An 18,841-nucleotide genomic window follows, 5' to 3' on the forward strand; every position below is an offset into this window, starting at 1 on the left:
TTCTCCTGCAAGATCCTCCTCCTTGTGCTGATGTAAGACTCTTCTTGTGTGTGCAGTTGCTATACATGAACAATATGACAAGCAAAAACATGTGACTGCACTTTAGTCATATTTTACCCCAATTTACTTCACAGGTCAGAAGCTTCTAGCAAGGGCCATTTGCTCTTGCTGAATGGAAGGACACAGCCCAAGTGACGACATGGGACATGGAGGTTTGCAGAGGGTGAAGATGAATGGAGGGAATGATGGAGGGTTCTGATTCATGTTGGCTGCTTGCTGGTGCACACAACTGTCTGTCAGTGAGCCTCCCTGGGGGATGGAACTCTCAGCAGGGACCCTCGGTTGTGCACATGAGAGCTAGGCTGGGGGGTTAGGATGTAATCACCATAGATACTGGGCCCTGGTTACAATCACTGCTGCTGTCACTCACATACGCCCTTATTTCTTTATTTAATTACGCTACAAAAGGGTGAGCCATGCCAGCCCTCCCACTTTTAAGCCGGGGCAAGGTCTGATGTACATGGTTCACTAGCGCCAGAGCTAAAAGTCTTTAATTAGTAATTACATAACCCTAAGAGGCATATTACAGTGTATATGAGGGCGTGTCTCTCAGGCTATCACATGCACAACTGGTAATGAGTCATTCCATGTGGAAAGTGGTCCATGATCCCAAGGTGCCATCTCAACAAGACATGATAACCACTGGCAGCCAGGCTTGCTAATAACATGCTGTATCTATAGTGGTCTACACTCAGCAGAAATATCAGCAATTAGTCCTTATATGGACTAGGCTTGTCACTATACTGAAATTTCAAGCTCAATACTAAGGATGTTACTCGGTACGATTTTCGATACTACTGGGGGAGGAAAAACAAATACATAAATAAAGAATATTTTTAGAATGTTTAAAAAGTATACAGTTGGTACAGAATGTTTTCAGACTCCCTTAAAATGTTCACTCTTTGTTATATTGCAGCCATTTGCTAAAATAACTTAAGTTAATTTTGTTTCCTCATTTATGTACACACAGCACCCCATATCACATGGTCCTGTCATGATTGGGTGCGGCTGGAGATGCACCTGGCACCAATCTGCTTGACAGCAGGGCTCGAGCCATGGACTGGTGTTAAGTGTACATGGCTGGTTATAAGGAGCTTCTGAGCAGCCAATCGTGGCTGCGACACTTTTATGTTGACCGTGCGACTTAGGTGTTTAGTTGTTTTCAGTTCTGGCAATCGCCACACGCCAGCAGGCTAGTTTAGGTTCACCCCTTTTGTTTCCCCTGTTTTTTGCCCTTGTGCCTGTTTGGTTTGTGTTGTTTAATAAATCATGTTTCCCAATATGTCCCGTTTCTGCGCTTCATTCCCCCGTCAGCTCACGGATGTGACAGAACTGAAAACAACTAAACACCTAAATCGCACGGTCCACTTAAAAATGTCGCAGCTGTACTTGGCCGTATTCATCTTTCCCTCAATTGCAACCAGTCCTCCTGTCCCTGCAGCTGCATAACACCAACACAGCATGATGCTGCCACCACCATGCTTCACTGTTGGGACTGTATTGGACAGGTAATGAGCAGTGCCTGGTTTTCTCCACACATATGGCTTAAAAAAGTTCTATCTTGGTCTCATTAGACCAGAGAATCTTATTTCTCAACTTAGCAATCTCCATGTGGGCTTTCCTGTGTCTTGCACTAAGCAGAGGCTTCCGTGGAGCCACTCTGCCATAAAGCCCCGACTGGTGGAGGGCTGCAGTGATGGTTGACTTTTTTACAACTTTCTCCCATCTCCAGACTGCATCTCTAGAGCTCAGCACAGTGAAATTTGGGTTCTTCTGTACTTCTGTCACCAAAGCTCTTCTGCCCAGTTTGGCTGGACAGCCAACTTAGGAAGGGTTCTGGTCGTCCCAAACGTCTTCCATTTAAGGATTATGAAGGCCACTGTGCCCTTAGGCACCTTAAGGCTAATATAAATTCTCTGACATGCATTGTGAGCTGTAAGGTCTTATATAGACAGGGGTGTGGCTTTCTAATCAAGTCCAAACAGTATATTCAAACACAGCTGGACTCAAATGAAGGTGTAGAACCATCTCAAGGATGATCAGAAGAGTTAAAGAGCTGAGTTGTCTCAGCAAAGGGTACTTAGGGCCATGTGATATTTTAGTTTTTCTTTGTTAATAAATTAGCAAAAATGTTAGCAATTCTGAGTTTTCCTGTCAATATGGGGTGCTGTGTTTACATTAATGTGGAAATAAATGGACACTATGAGAACTATACTCCATTTCACCTCCTAAGCATTTTCGATTGCTCTTGCAATAGTTAAAACTAATCACCTGTCACGGTGGCCGTGAATTTAGAATCAGAATCAGAAAAACTTAATCCCAAAGCAAATTGCTTAAAATTGGCAATAATATTAACATTTCATAAAAGATTTTATGTTACCAATCATGTTAACATTTTATAAAAAATTTAATTTAATAAAACAAATGTACAACATGTAAAACAGTTTTATCAATCACTGAAACAAACTTACAAGCATCAAATCATACGGAAAGGAGAGGTACTATAGACAGGAAGTGAGCTTGACCTCACCGACCCGAGCCTGAACATGACTCGAACCGAAAGACAGTGCTCTTGATTTTTACATTTTATAGCAAGCTTGGTCTGTCAATCAAGTAAACAATGGATCTTCCAGGTAGCCAGGGGCTGCCCGCTGCAATGCCTGTTGAAAATGACTGTAGTCTGCCAGTGAATTCCTTAAATTCAGTGCTAATTGGTATCGATAGAAATTATTTGTCCAAGTTATATTATATTGTTGTTATATTATTGTTAAACCCCGTCAGGATTAGACAGACAGAAAAATGTCACCCTCAGGCCTATTTTTTTCAGTTCAGAGTTTGAGCTCTCTGTTTACTCATCATTTTATAACCCCAGACAAACGGGTCTGAATGGGTGCCAGTACCTGTCACAGGTGGGTGGTGTGTTTCTGCTTTATAATGGTGCAGTCAAGGTCAACTGCAGAGCCCAAAGCCAGAAGCCCCAGGCACTGGAAAGCTGAAGCAGCACTGCAACACAGCCCTCTCACTGAATGCCCCGCTGCCATCCACAGATGTCAGATAGAGAGACACAGTTCTCCCCGTAACCTTGGGAAAATGTTTTTTTAAAAAGTCTGGGTGCCCGAGAGTGCTGGTGGAGTTGCAAGTCTAGTAAGCAGGCCTTTTCTTCATTTATAAAAGATACAATCACACCAAAGACTGTCCCTACACTTTCTCTGGTCATGCATATTGCTTTTAAAATCCAAACCTGACCCAAATACAATTTGCAACTCTGACGCCACTCAATATAAACTGCAGAAGGAGTGAAAGAAAGCAGGAGAGCAGTCCAAAGAAGGATCATGCCTCAGCTGAAGGACAGATACATCCTGCATCATAGACATCCCCCTCCAGACTGTAGAAGGAGGTACAGAGTTCTACATGCTCTACCACAGAGGAGATCACAGCCAGTCCATCCTGGATTGCTGTGACTGTTTCTATGGTGGAAAACATCATCAGATATATTTCAAACCTCTGGCCTTCTCTTTGGGCAATCCACTTACCCGAGACAGCTCTAAGCCTATTGTATAATATAACGTAACTGGATCTGAGCAGCTGCGGTATGGGGGTGGATGCTTGGGTAAGGGTATTCCCTATTTTGGGTCTTGCCTTGGGTTTGATCAGGATCGTGGATTAATTGAATAGTCATGGGCAGAGGCTCCAGGAAAGCCTACACGCATGTGACCATTTTAAGTGAGATGTAATATCCAGGCCAGCATCCATCATTGATTGAATTTCAATGTTTTTACTGTAATTATAATATTTGTTATTTGATTTTATATTTCTAAATATATGTTATATATGTTATTTGACATTATATTTGTTTGGCAAAGATTCAAGTTGATTCCATATCACCAGGATTCAAACATGAAATAATATAAGGCGATAGGGTGAAATGTAGCATTTAATTGAAATCAGCCTTAGGCATATGCATTTCAAACGCAGTATGTGAAATTTGTAGTAAAAATGTTTTAACCACAGAGCTTGTTCTCTGAATGCAGCCTGTGAATGTGTGTGTGTGACATGTGTAGAGGGACCTGTCATCTGTCCATCTCCTGCCAGCTTATTCCTACTGAGAGCTGGCGTTTTGACTGTCAGGGGCAATGGCCTGGGCAAACATGGCACTGTAATGAGGGGAATGCAGCTTGAAAGAGAAAACTGCCCACTGCCAAGCAGCAGAACCATTGCTGCCATATTCATGTGTTGACATACACCACGACAGTGACTGACGGGCAGATGATCCAATGATGAAGTGCTCCTGGCATTCACCAGAGGGTTTTGCCCTCTGAGTCACTTAAACACTTTCCTTGCCAAAAAGGCCCTCTTAGAGTCAGCGATACCCAAGGTGTTCTAAAAATTATTATTAGTCTGTCCTCTGCCCCCCATTCCCCGACTCCATCTGTCCACAGTACCTCATGGCAAAAGAAAACACCAGTGATGCAGACTGACAGTTTTCTTTTTCCGCTGCGTATCCTTGACATTAGTCCGTGCCCACCTTCAACTGTCCCTAACAGGGAAGATGCTGTGATGAGTGAACGCTAACTCTGAGACGGGTTTATCGTCAGTGTTACACAGTGCACAAGTAAAGGGCAACTTCCTCAAAAGCTGAAAGAGGCTAATAGTAACACACCAAATTTAACAGGGGAGAAACAATTCAAGCTAAAAAAAAAGGCAGAAGGAAGGTCAAAGGTCCCGCTTCCCATGTTCATAATCAAGTGTCTCTCTTAAATACGATGATCTTACACTTGTGAATGTTTAGGCGAACTGGGTCATGTACAAGATTGCCGGTCAGTTGCTTTCATTTCTGAGCGGGCCCTCTGTGGAACTTAACCTTAGTCAAACCCTAAAAGTATTTCTCTTTTATGGCCACATGCTCCATCTGTGACTGCTATAGTATAAACACGCGGTATCTGGGACTGGTGAAGCTGTAAGAAATATCTTTCTCTCTGTTCAAAACCTCAAAAGGCTTTTATCAGAACATGCTCCAGCGAGTGTGGCCAGGCAAGAGCTACAAATCTCGAGGAGATCCAACAGAGTAGAGTACCTTGTATTGTACCCTGAAATATTTAGCAGTGTTAAGCGCTTTCACCTTACGGGTCTCGGTTGCCTGCTTCACACAAATGGCTGGTTGATGCGTCGGCAGCATCCAAATGTGAGCAGGACTGTAATGTGTGCTGAAAAAGAAGTGTTAGAAGAAGTGTCAGGAAATTGAAAGGACTGCAGGTGCCAGTGTACCAACAGTTTGGTCAAGGCAAGATTCACAGTACACGTGCGTCTGCACGCAGACAAGGCCTCCTTTATTGGACAGAGGAAAGACAAACAGACCTCGGAGCACCGGCGATGGATGACAACTCGAGAGAAACCAGATTCAGCGCGACATCCTGAGTTCTGAATCAGCTCACGGCCTACTTGAAGAATATGCTGTACTCTTTTAAAAGTGATATCAGTATCATTCGAGTCTGAAAGTGCAACTTTTACTGCTTTTAATATTTTAATGTTCATGTTTGTAGAAAATTTTTACAAATACTACAATCCATGTTCCCCAACTGTGTAAAATGTAGATAAACTCAGAAAATCTCATAATCCCATAATTTATACACAATTTTTTCACAGTGTACCATTGTGGGGAAATAAGTTTTTAAAAGGTTGGGACAGGGCCATGTTCATCACTGGGTAACATCCCCTCTTCATTTAACAACAGCCTGTAAAGTTTAGTGGGATCTTGTCTGATCTAGAATTCTAGATGCTCTACAATCTTGGGTCTTTCGTTTTTGTGATTCACCAAATGTTTTAGGAGATTCACCGTGATGGCATATGTTGCTCTAAGCCCTATCCAGACGTGCAAGCTGCCAAATCCACAGGCACTACTGCCTTCTTTTTAGCATGATGGCGCTTTAAGCTGCATTTGTGAATGACACGCGGAACTGTGTTCAGATATTGATTTCTGGATCTGCTCCTGGACCCATGCAGTGATTTCCATGACACAGTCATGCCTGTTTTTAATGCAGTGCGGCCTGAGGGCCCGAAGGTTATGGGCATCCAGTATTGATATCTGGCCTTGTCTCTTGTGCACAGATATTTCAGATCTCAGAATCTTTTGATACCATATACCATATAAATTCAGGATACTCTTGATTTGAATGGTTTGTTGTCTCAAACCCAATATTTAAGTGACATGAAATTAAAAATTTGTTAACATTTTCATTTCTCTATCTATTCTGAACACAACTGTATTGCTGAGATTTGCATATCACTGCATTCTGATAAATAAATTTCTGATAACATATATTTACCTTGTTTTATAAAAATGACCACTTCGAACCCTCTGTCGACAAACCCCGGCTGCAGCAAAGACAGCTGCTAACGTGAAGGATGAGTGAAGCTGGTAGAACATTGTTTGATGCAGGAAGGCCAAATTGCACCATAACGTTATCTATGTGATCCATGCAGATTTGAAGACTTATAAATTATTCCAGGAGCCAACATCAACCCTCACTTCTTCCTCCAAAATGGTTAAAGTTACCTCTAGTAAATAATGTACGCGCCAAATCAGCTTCAGCTTTTGTAGCTGATCCACTCTAATCCTGTTTTCTCCCAACATAATCTGTATTCTGTATTTTCAGACAATCCAGAATGGCCTAAAAGTGACCGTGCTCTTATTACCTGATACATATTAAATGTTTATGTTAATTTATATTTGTTCCTGACCATAGAAATTAGAAATCTATTGACGACCCTTTTGCAAAGATCTTCAGATCTTTGAAAAGGTAATATAAGCAAAAGTTGTAAAAACAAAATTTCTCTTCATTGAGTTTATTTCTACGTTGATGCACATCTATTTGGGATTTTAGTGTTCTTGTCCTAAAACACCCGCAATCATGCACACCACAACCACTCTCCTTATTTAGCCTCCTAGCTCCAGAAGAGGGCCAAGGGGGATGGCTGGCCCCTCTTGTCAGCACTCCTCATCGACCCCTTCACGCTCCCATGCGCAATGCTCCCTGCTGAGCCCCTGCAGCACCCAAACAGGTCCGGCCAGCCAGGGGTCCTCACTCAGCCTGATAAATCCCACAAGTGATGGGCCGCTCCAAACACCGGGCCTGACAAGGTCTGCCGACTCCCACGGCGCCGCGAAAGCAGCGGCAGCCGCTGATGGCGCACTACCGCTAATACTCAGGAGCAGCTGCCCTCCCAGATTTCCCTTCCCTGCTCTATTTTCCGAGTAAACACAGAGATTCCCTCCTATGCTCACACATACAAGCACACACAAATAGAAAAAAACTTTTTTCCTAACGCACCAGGTTAGCCCGTTTGTTAAAAATAGATGTAAAATGTGTATGAGATATATATATATATATATATATATATATATGTGTGTGTGTGTGTGTGTGTGTGTGTGTGAAGCTCTCAAACATTAGGTGTGTTTTTGTGTGTTTACAAAATGAGAGCTGCATTGATAGCAAATCACAGAACACTAGCTGAAGGTGATGATGTATTGGATTTGTGAACATGGAACAACAGGGTTCTGTATGATTCACCATTCATAGCAAAGACTAAAAAATGAGGATCTTCCATCAGAACATTTTATAGTTCTGCTTCAGGTTTGATGCTCAGCTGGAAAAATGATACTAATATCAGTGTTTAGCTTTGTAGTGTTGAAATAGTCGTGTTGATTTGTCGGAAACATTTTCCAAATTGGATGTTCCAGTCCCACAAACAGAACGTGCCGCGCGCAGTAGGAAGCAGGTGAACAAGACACCACTTCAAAAGGTGAAGCTGTGGGGGGAAATCCTGCTGTGGCCTTAATCCCGAAACACCTGCGATAAAAGGCGCTCCTTTGAAGTTGTTTGTCTAGCTGCGAAAAGGCAGAGAGGGAGATTTCAGAAAGAGCAGGAATTTCATTTCCATTTGAAACGCTGTGTCGGACCCTCTGTCGACAAACACAGCTGCTAATGTGAAGGATGGGCGAAGCTGGTAGAACATTGTTTGATGCAGGAAGGCCAAATCACGGCATAATGAAATCATTATCTAGGCGAGCCGTGCAGATTTGAAGACTTCTAAATTATTCCAGGAGCCAACATCAACCCTCACTTCATCCTCCAAAAATATGGTTAAAGTTCCTCTAGTAAATAATGTAAAAATAAATCCACAAATCCCCGCACTACGTAGGCAGAACATGTTAAATAAAGAGCAAAGTAAACACGTTAAACTACGCGGAGCGCCGTAGCAGCGGCGCTGACAGACTGATGATGTGCCGGCCGCTCTGTTCAGCCTCATCGGCTGATTTACCGCCTCGCTCTCTGCCTGTGGGAGCCATAAACACAGCGGCCTGCCATCCAAGTTTGGGTCATATTTCAACCTGAGCCCCTCACCCTGACCCTTACCCTAACTGCGTCCATCCCAGCCGCCTACCTCCGAGCTGTCCATGCCTGCCAACGTACTGACCCAACGTCTTGAACATATAGCTGTTTCCATAGCATCGGTCCCGGCCCATTGTCATATTTACTATAATGTGAACACTGTGTTCTAATTAGACAATCTTTGCAATCCCAAATGACATATTTAGGACAAAAGAAAAGCTAAAAAGCACAGCACCGAACACCAAAGAGTGTTCCGTCAGAACAAGTATCCATTTTTAAAACTTCACATCAAAACATGTTGTCCAAACAGTGCTATTTATTGATGGCAGAATATCTAACTTTAGCTCAAGGTCTGGATAGCAAGAGGAGGAAAACGTGTCAAACACATCACCGAACCGCAGGGATTAGAGAAATCATATCCTGTGAGCTGCACACAACTGAACTTCTGGCTCCATCTCCTTCTCCGTAGTTTATAACAGTGATGTATAAGCGCGCTCACATTAGTTCTACAGAAACGACCCTGTTGCTGGTCAACATGCAGCATTTCTTTTCCCTCAGAATTCCCTTTACAAGCAGCAGGCTGCTATTCCTGACATTGTAATGACAGCAAGGACCCAAGGCAATGCTACATTTCCATGTTACATTTTTATTAACATGTTTTATACCTTTTATGTCTTAACCTCAACTTTCACAGCTCAGCGTTCATATTATGTTTGATGCTAAATTAACATTCCTATCATCATCGATTTTAATGGTATAGTCCAATCATTATTAAACCTCAGACTTTATGTTGACAAAAAATTTATAATTGATAAATCTGACATTATCCCTATCTGGCACTTCAATAAAAGGTAAAAACAAAGCGCCAGTTACCATGCTAAACATCAGTTTAATCACACACTCCCTAGCTTTCTCATTTACCAGAGCGACTTACAGTCAGTAGTTACAGGGACAGTACCCCCCTGGAGAATAGTAGTAAATGCCGTTTGAACCTGGGAATTTTTGGTCTTCCCATTTGACCTCTCCCACCCTTCTCCTCAAACCTCAACCTGGTACATACAACTGGTTTCCTGATTCAACATATTTTACCTGCTGAATAGACATCTGCAGGGATGCTCAGCTCGGTGCATCCAAAAAAAAAAATCCACTTCAGATCCCAGCAACTCCCACCGAAACAACAGGAGCACCTATGATCCCTGCTGCTCTAACCCTTCCTCTGCATTGCCACCTTTTTAACAGACACCATCAAGCACAAGCACAAGGCCAGCAGGAATCACAGCACTCAAAAACAATGCCAATCCATCCACCTTATGTTACTGCCGCTGCTGTAGAAGCGCTTGACCTGCCAGCAACCCCAGAACAGAAATGACAGCGCGCTGGCATGTTGTATATAGTGTGTCACGCTGGCCGTTCTAAATAACGGAGGAGGTGGATTCACTGATCTGGCCTCTTGGACATCGTGTTCAGATTATGTCTGAAAAAAAAGTAATCTTTCTGGCACATGGCAGTAACACTAAACTAAAATCTGGCACACAGCACTCACGAGCAAAACCACCACGTTTGCCTGCATGGTTTCAGTTAGATTATTTTCTCTCACTACATGCACATATTATGATTTACTTTATGACCTTATTGATCCATAGTGACAAATGTGTCAGACCAATGACATCATATCCAGGATGTTTTCCTATGAAGGTTGAATGATGATTTAACTACCCTCATACTGTCTTCAGGGAATCTTAATCAGGTTCAGGATCAATGTATTTGACAGTAAAGTCCATGTGTGCAAACTGACATGCAGATGGATTTGTTTCCAAACCAGTCATCTGTTTAACTGCCACTGGTGATATTAACTGCAATTTTTTTAATGAATGAAGCCTAAACCCCAGAATTGCAATGTAGCACTCAACCAGTACTGACTTTCACCGCAGGTCATAGCTCCACCATGTGGCCAGCGTTGATCAGGTTGTATTTTGGGACATTTAATGGTTCTGTTCTGTTACCATATATCATTCTCCCCAGAGTGTGAGGAAAACGTCTCCGACTGGGCCACCACCTGTCCCCATTGGATGCTCTTCAGTTGGATCTCACTGATGAACTCGCATCAGACACGCACCATTACTTCATCCACAGCCGATGGTGTTTTCGCAGATATGTTCAAAGGAGAGATCACTCTTGGGTTACTTTTTATGCAAAACCACAGGTCAGTGTCACATGTCCACTATGGGGTAAGTCATATTTAACAAAGATTAACAAAGATTTCTTCCAATGGGACTCTCTCTACATGCATTTGTGTACATATGGTGGTAACTATTACTTCTGGAACCATAAAAAAAACATATGAAGATTCTTAATGATGTTAAACTTAAATAACTGGTCTAATTTGATATGACCAGCTAAACTGTGTGAAAACATAAATTGCAGGTTACATTAGAAAGAACATATAACGTTTACAGCATTTAGTAAGTGGAATTTGAACCTTCTGGTTCATAGGGGAGTGTGTTAACCACTAGGCTACTACTACCCTATATAAATATCTGTAAACATAAATATCTGTAAAACCATTGCAAATAGTTAATGGTTTCTTCTTATTTGTTATTACTCAGTAACATATACATTTATTCACGCATATCAATAAATACGTTCCACCTGTTAGCTTAGCATAAAGTACAGACGCACGCAGCGTGTCCATTTTCCTCAGACTGACAGGAAATGAGTTCGTATTTTAAACGCGGTTCCGTGATACCTCGAACTACGGCGTGAGACGGGATTCCCTCTTCACATTTTCTCTCCCTTCTCCGCCAAAAAAAAAACAGAAGCTCTCCTCTCCGGGCAAGAACGCGTGTAAAGCGCCACGGAGTTTGCGGAACATGTTCCGCGGTCGAACGGCGTGGTTCTCCGGCAGCGTCGAGAGGGGAATTCGTGGCATTTGGGGTGAGTTTCCAGTCCGCGTCGCAGCGTGAAAGTAGTTGTTGAGTAAAGCAGCTTTTGTGTGTTTGAAAGTGCGTGAAGGGGGCTTGATCTCGGACTGGTGGAAGGCCGCGTACCTGTTCAGTGACGACGCCGCGTACGCCGACACGAAAAGGTGAACGGCCGCGGGAACCTCCGTGTGATTGCGGTAACGGCGATGCAACGTTCGCGCAACGTTTCAGGGTGACATGTCGTGTGTGTGCGGTGTAGGATGTTCACCTGCAGGGCCTACGCAGAAGGCCGGCTGACCGTCTTCCACAGCGCCTTCATCACTGCCTGCCACGCACGCCAGAGCGTCCAGTCTGTGCCAATCGGGCACTACGTCCTCCCCCCACTCTCCGTCCAGAGAGGTACAAAAATGGCATTATCGATACTGGACACATGGCTACCAGTTTATCAACCTGTGGACGGAAATTTCCATATTTGCAAAGGCATTTTCAGTTTTACACAAATCAGCATCTGGTGGTAGTAGCCTAGTGGGTAACACACTCGCCTATGAACCAGAAGACTCGGGTTCAAATCCCACTTACTACCATTGTGTCCCTGAGCAAGACACTTAACCCTGAGTTGCTCCGGGGGGGACTGTCCCTGTAACTATTTATTGTAAGTTTCTCTGGATAAGGGCGTCTGATAAATACTGTAAATGTATTGTAGATCTGTAGAATTCATCATCACCAAATCAACAGTATTGTGATGTCATCATATTATGTCCACAGCAAGCCAGATTTGAGAAGGATCAGTGTGATACCTAGTGTGATAAGTCAAATATGATGCATCATGGCAAACAATTTATTTTATTTCAGAGGTTAAGGGTGCAATTGGTCGATTTATTTGGGAGCAGGAGGCAGAATCGACGTCTGAAGAGGTGGGTGCGGCTGCTTTCATGTATATATACTTTGCGTGTTATGACTTTATTGGTGTTTTCTTGCCCTGAAGGCCTTGGCAGCTGATCCAGTTCTTGGCGACATTTTTAACAAACCAAAAAGCACTACAAGGTTTGTACCAGCATGGTTACACTGAATCTGCTTATTTATTGATATTATTACTGTTATTATTACAGTTTTATTTCTGTATGTGGAGTTTGCATGCTCTCCCGGTTTTGGTGCAGGTTTCCTCTGGGTTCTCCGGTTCCTTCCACCACCCTAAAGTTATCTATGCTGCAGTAGGGGAAATAATCCCCTGCTGGTTTTGTATGTTTGCCCACTAACAAAGAAATGATCAGTCTATAAATTTAATGGTAGCTTTAATTTAACAGTGAGAGACAGAACAATTACCAAAAAATCCACAAAAATGCATTTTAATGTGGTTCTGAATTAATTTGCATTTTCATGAAAGAAATTTGACCCCATTTTGCAAAATGTGCTTTAGTGCCTGGTGACAGTCACAGATGTCAGACGTTTCTTGTAGGCACCACAAGGTTTTAGGCACCACAAGGGGCAGTGGTGGCCTAGCGGTTAACAATGACAGCCAGGTATGGCCCTGACGCTCCAGCGGCATCCATTTTCATGGGTTGTTGATTCTATATTGACTCTCATGACTAAAAAAAATACAATTTTCATTGACTTAAACTAGACTAAAATAGTTGTGAATAATTCTGACTAAAATAAGACAAAAATGCTCAGACTGTTAGACTTGGATATGACAAAGATGAGATGCATATAACTCTAATGAGAGCTTGACACAAAGACTAAAACTAAAATTTAGACAGGCTGCCAAAAACAACTATACTTCTCACACAGAGAAGATCGTTGGTCTTGGCCATGGAGTTGGAATCTGGATAGATTGATTGTTTCTATGGACAGGTACCTTTTAAATAGGTGACGAGTTGAGAAGCTCCAAATGTCAGCTCCTTCCCTCTATAAAATATTACCAGGAGCCAGAAATGTTGCAGATTGATAGGGGATCAGATATTTATTTTAGTTCATGAAAACCTTTTTTGAAATATATTATTTTGGCTTTTTTTTTGTCATTGTTCTGTCTCCTACTGTTCAAGGAAACCTGCCACTGGAATGGTAGACTGAGGGTTTATTTGTACAATACCTGATATTACCACTAGATGTCGCTACTGTACTGGCTGTTGTTCAGCACAGTTTAATTCTTCTGAATATTTCATTACAAGCGTTGAAGAGTTTTTGACAGGACCAGAGGATTCCGTGTGTTGCGACATAATGCATTATCCAGTGAATAACATGGTTTCAGGTAGAGAAAATAATATTTTAATGTATTTTTTAATTTATAAATACTTAATATGATGCTGATATCGTATTTACAGGATATCCCATCTCTGAGCAGTTGGAGAAGTATTCAGGACCACTTCATGACTGCCTTCCTGGCCTTGGATACTCAGTTAGCATGCACAGGGAGAAGACGTTCCTCCCGTCCACACATCGTACCAGGAACAAACCAAAATAATTCCAAGGACCTGTTTTATGATTTGGAGCACATAGAATTTTACAAGCAATTTAAAGCACAATTAATTTTCCTAACTGATTGTTTATTAATATATTTAATTTATTTGTAACTTAATAATTTGATCAGAAATAAATTGATTCCATTTGAGACATGAAATGAACTTGAAACAGTTCTTGGCTTGTCATGTCTACACCGCTAATAACTTGTTGCACTCAAAGTTAATATTAAGCAGAAAACTACACACCAACTGCACTAGTGAAAGTCCTCTCTGCTTAATGAGTTACGAAGTGCACGGTAAAGAATATTCTTTTTATCTGAGGGCCTGTTCAGTGTCCTTGTGTGGTTTATTCTCCGGTCTGATCTCTATGGAAGCCACTCTTGTAGGACATGCACTTTATACAGAAACTAGAAGTGCAAGAGTCCGCAATTTACTAAAAGTTTGAAGACAGTTTCCTCGTAGTAAACAGTGTAATGATGAGCTTTCGCACTTTGTCATTAGATGCATTTTGCAGCGTAAGCAAGCATATGGCTCAAAGTGCACGGCGTTGGTTTAAAATTAACCAATGCTGTTTATTCTGCACTACAAACCAGGCGGCCGTGTTCGCAACGTCGGCTTAAAAATGCGCATTTGAGCGCAGCGTTGACGCGCTCGAATGCAGATCGCCGAGAGCCGGAAGCTGCGTGGGCTTTCCGCAGAATCCCTCACACGCGTGACGCAGGCGACATGGAGAGGACCAACCTGGCCGTGGTTCTGCACGCGAAGGGCGACCTGAGACTGGTAAAGAGCGTTGAAACCACGCCGTTCGTGAATCGCGGGCTAATCGTCACCGACGCGTTCCCCGTTCCTCCCGCAGGAGCGACGCTCCGTTCCTGAGCCGGCTCGACATGGTGAGGAGGGTTTGCACCAGTCGCACTTTCCGTAATTCCTCCCCTGACAACATGCACGCCGTCCGCAGAGGTCTTGCTGCAGATGCACTCGGTGGGCATCTGCGGCTCCGACGTGCACTACTGGCAGAACGGCCGAATTGGGGATTTTGTGGTGAAGAAGCCCTTGGTCCTGGGACACGAAGCCTCGGGGAGGGTCGTGAAAGTGGGTGCTGGAGTAACTCACCTCAAGCCGGGCAAGTGGAGGATCCCTCTCGTGTTGGAAGATTGCACATTTATTCAAACGGCAATGCAATTGTCAATTCAATTTTTCAGAGCATGTAACTTTTGAATTTACATTTACAGCATTTATCAGACGCCCTTATCCAGAGCGACTTACAATCAGTATTTACAGGGACAGTCCCCCCCTGGAGACACTCATGGTTAAGTGTCTTGCTCAGGGACACAATGGTAGTAAGTGGGGTGTAAACCTGGGTCTTCTGGTTCATAGGCGAGTGTGTGACCTACTAGGCTACTACCACCCTATATTACACCCTATGTTACATGGAATATTACATTTTTCGATTGGCAATTCAATGTGCAAAGTGCTGATGTAGTTCATTTCAAAGTATTTTAAATAAAAAACAGAATAAAAACTCACAAAATTACATTGCCATGGGTTTTCTGCACATTTATTCAAATTTCAATTCATTTCGCAAATGGCAATTCAATTGCCAAATTTTTTTATTTTTTTTGCAAATCGTTTTGCGGACCGCCAGAGCCCTCATCAAGGCAGACCTTCACTAACTACGTCACTTCCGCTTCATTTATCAGGGCCTCACTAGAATATATTCAACCAAGAGAAACCAAGTGATTTGTTTGTGTAGATTCATGGCGACACAAGAGCTTTTGTTGAATGAAATTTCGTCAAATTACATGCTCAGGTTGAATATTGCATTGCCGTTTAAATATTTGTGCTTAAAATCCTCCATAATAGCAGCCTTGCTGGAAAGTGTGGTTGGGCATGTTCTATTATTCCACCCATTACTCTTCAGGTGACCGAGTAGCGATTGAGCCAGGCGTCCCCCGGGAGATGGACGAGTTCTTCAAATGTGGCCGCTACAACCTGTCCCCGTCAATCTTCTTCTGCGCCACGCCCCCAGATGATGGAAATCTGTGCCGATATTACACCCATAATGCCAACTTCTGTTACAAGTGAGTTGTTCACGTACTTACCTGATGACCCTTGGTGATGGAGACACGATCTTCTGAACAAGGAGACCTGTTGCTGCTTGTGTGGACAGGTTGCCAGATAATGTGACGTTTGAGGAGGGAGCTCTGGTGGAGCCCTTGTCTGTTGGCGTCCATGCCTGCAGGAGAGCCGGAGTCACCCTCGGCAGCAGCGTGATGGTCTGTGGAGCAGGTGCAGAGGGGTTCCTTTCGCACTGACAACCAGCGCTTGGAACCACTGCGTTCTAATTCCATTGCCGTTTTGCCATCAACAGGACCAATTGGACTCGTCACGCTGTTGGTGGCCAAAGCAATGGGTGCTGCAGAGGTTCTAATTACCGGTATGTTGGGATACATCGCGCCGTTTGTATTTAGCACGATTATTTATCAGCATTGCCATTGAAGTAATGAAATTGTCTTCTCATGTCTTCATCATGTGGCCAGACTTGTCTGCCGAGAGGCTGGCCATGGCGAAGGAGCTGGGCGCAGACTTTTCCCTGACCGTGAAGAGGGAGGACACTCCAGCGGATCTAGCCAATCAGGTGGAGGTGTTAATGGGAAGCCAGCCGCACGTCAGTATAGATTGCACTGGAGTGCAGAGCAGCGTGCAAACAGCCATCTATGTACGTTCTGTCCAAAACTCCGCCGACTTCAGCCCTAGTTACCAAAAAGTTGCCACTGTCGATCACTTCTGCCCTGTGCCGACAGGCCACTCGTCCTGGTGGGGTGGTTGTGCTCGTGGGGCTGGGGGCTGAGATGACCACCGTGCCCCTTCTCTCTGCCGCAGTGAAAGAAGTGGACATTAGAGGCGTCTTCCGCTATTGTAACACGTGAGAGGTTTCCATTTACCGTTACATTTACAAGTAACAACGTTTCATCCTACAACATAGCTGCTCGGTTATGGGGATAACCCCGTTTGTTATCCTACATGTTCTGCAGGTGGCCAGTGGCCATTGCCATGTTGGCCTCCAAGAAAGTGAATGTGAAGCCGCTGGTCACCCATCGTTTCCCCCTGGAGCAGGCCCTGCAGGCCTTTGAGACCACACGCCAGGGCCAAGGAGTGAAGGTCATGCTGAAGTGCGATGAAAATGACCAGAACCCATAAAGGAAAGGCAGCCCTTAAACCGGCTCTCTTACAGCAAGATGCGGGCAAATCTAAATTACGTTCAACTCTTAATTTCTTTCCATTTCATTGTTTAGTCAACACAAGATATACATTTCAGAACTGGAGAATAAACATTGATATTTCTTATATATAATTAATTAGGGATATTAATCCATTTATAAATTGTGTCCGATTATTCACACTACTTTTCACTAAGAATTTGCAGCGGTCATTTGAACGTGTTGGTTTGCCGTGGTCAGCAGGGGGAGCCGGACAACCTCAGAAGCGTTTTCTGTGCAGGACATGGCACCACGCCCCACAGCATACAACACAGACCCCACAAGGACCAAATAATTCCTTAGTTTCTATAATCTGAGCACTTTAGTAACCAAAAGCCTAAATTTCATTCCATTGAAGACCAAAATAAAAGTACAACCAACCAACTGGATATTTTACACTTTATTGTTTCTTTAACATAATGATATTTTTAAGCTTGCATGCATGACAGCGAACCATGTTTGTGTAGGGTTAGTTTTCATCTTTGTACAAGACATTGTTTTTAAAAGCATTACTCTTTCGTAAGGCTTTCAGTCACAGTGTGTCACCATTATTCTCTCAGGGCCGACTGGCCATCATGTACGGATGACGGTTGAGATGAGTAACAGCGACCCGTTAATGAGCACACAACACTACATGAGTCACCCTACGTACAGGCATTCTAATACTGCTTAAGGTGATGGAACAGACTTTTATCTTTTTTTCTGACAACACGTTTTACATTCAGCACTTCTCCTGGCAACACACAAACACCACACATAAAAATAAACTCTCGAGTTGCACATTTTAACTTTTCAGTTCTTCTGAAACAACAAAAAAGAAAGAAATCATGGAATGTTCAGTACATTATGTTAATATTTTAGACATTTGTATTGTTGCAGTCGGTCCTGTGTGTGCGTATGGTGAATCCAAATGCATACCGTACACACAGACGCCCCGCCTGCCTTGCCCACAATTAAAAAAAACATGGATCATATTTACACCAGGTTGTATAATGCTAGTATTTAGCATGTTTATCGCATAACTGCAATATAGGAATAGAAGACGTTATTATGGGGCCACTAGACCATTTCCACGTTCCTTCAGTCTCTGTTCGTACAAGAAGGCTTCCATCGTACAACCTGATACAGCACAGCCTCCTAAAACCATGAACTTCAGATGCATTTCAGCTCATTTAAGATGTATCTACATGCTAAACCACAGCCCTTAATGACAGATAAGGATTATGCCTTTCCCGAAATCTGAAAATATTGTGAGCATGATGATGTACATGACATTTAACAAAATCCAGAAATATTAGTTTACATGAACAGCATGAGAATAAATAAATAAAAAGGACAATATAAGTAGGAGTGAATGAACATAAACACATTTCTTTAATTTGTACAATTTTATGGATACAAATAATAAATTCATTCTTCATTTGACTAAATTGGCATCTGAAAACTGCACAAAATAAATAACACGTTATCTAGTTTAGTCGGTAAGATGGTTTGTGAGCATGAAGTTGAGCGTTTAGCTGAATTATTTCACCAGTGGAAACGGATGAAGAATCTGGGGTGGCTGGCATTGAATGGGTTGTGGACCCAGCTGTTTGACTTGATTCCCAAAAGTCTCTGTAAACAGTGTCTTCACCCAAGGACTGTCCACCATTTATATATACATGGGAGTTTCCTGTCCTGTTAAGAGTCTAAACATGGCTGCTGGCATGGTCTTCATGTGAATCTGTTGGATGAGAACAGGTTATCAATCA

The 18,841-nt window shown here is 43.0% G+C and overlaps 2 protein-coding genes across 5 annotated transcripts in view; one reads left to right on the forward strand and one right to left on the reverse strand.

Annotated features, from left to right (window-relative positions):
• Window positions 1–11,150: 11,150 nt before the first annotated feature.
• Window positions 11,151–17,878, forward strand: sord (sorbitol dehydrogenase). The gene is made up of 14 exons (XM_028956068.1): window positions 11,151–11,384; window positions 11,454–11,535; window positions 11,631–11,770; window positions 12,224–12,285; window positions 12,357–12,415; window positions 14,424–14,610; window positions 14,687–14,720; window positions 14,789–14,953; window positions 15,752–15,911; window positions 16,001–16,119; window positions 16,202–16,267; window positions 16,371–16,549; window positions 16,635–16,756; window positions 16,866–17,878. Exons 1-14 carry the CDS (start codon window positions 11,321–11,323, stop codon window positions 17,029–17,031), a joined length of 1,605 nt encoding a protein of 534 aa, XP_028811901.1. The 5' UTR covers window positions 11,151–11,320; the 3' UTR covers window positions 17,032–17,878.
• apba2b (amyloid beta (A4) precursor protein-binding, family A, member 2b) overlaps window positions 17,476–18,841 on the reverse strand; it is a 69,575-nt gene continuing 68,209 nt past the window's right edge. For all 4 annotated transcript variants that reach the window (XM_028956067.1, XM_028956064.1, XM_028956065.1 and 1 more), the window contains one exon: window positions 17,476–18,813. In XM_028956067.1, the coding sequence (XP_028811900.1) occupies window positions 18,742–18,813 (72 nt within the window). In that variant the 3' untranslated portion in view covers window positions 17,476–18,741. The remainder of the gene's footprint in view (window positions 18,814–18,841) is intronic.

This window comes from Denticeps clupeoides, chromosome 16, assembly GCF_900700375.1.
Source record: "Denticeps clupeoides chromosome 16, fDenClu1.1, whole genome shotgun sequence".
NCBI lineage: Eukaryota > Metazoa > Chordata > Actinopteri > Clupeiformes > Denticipitidae > Denticeps > Denticeps clupeoides.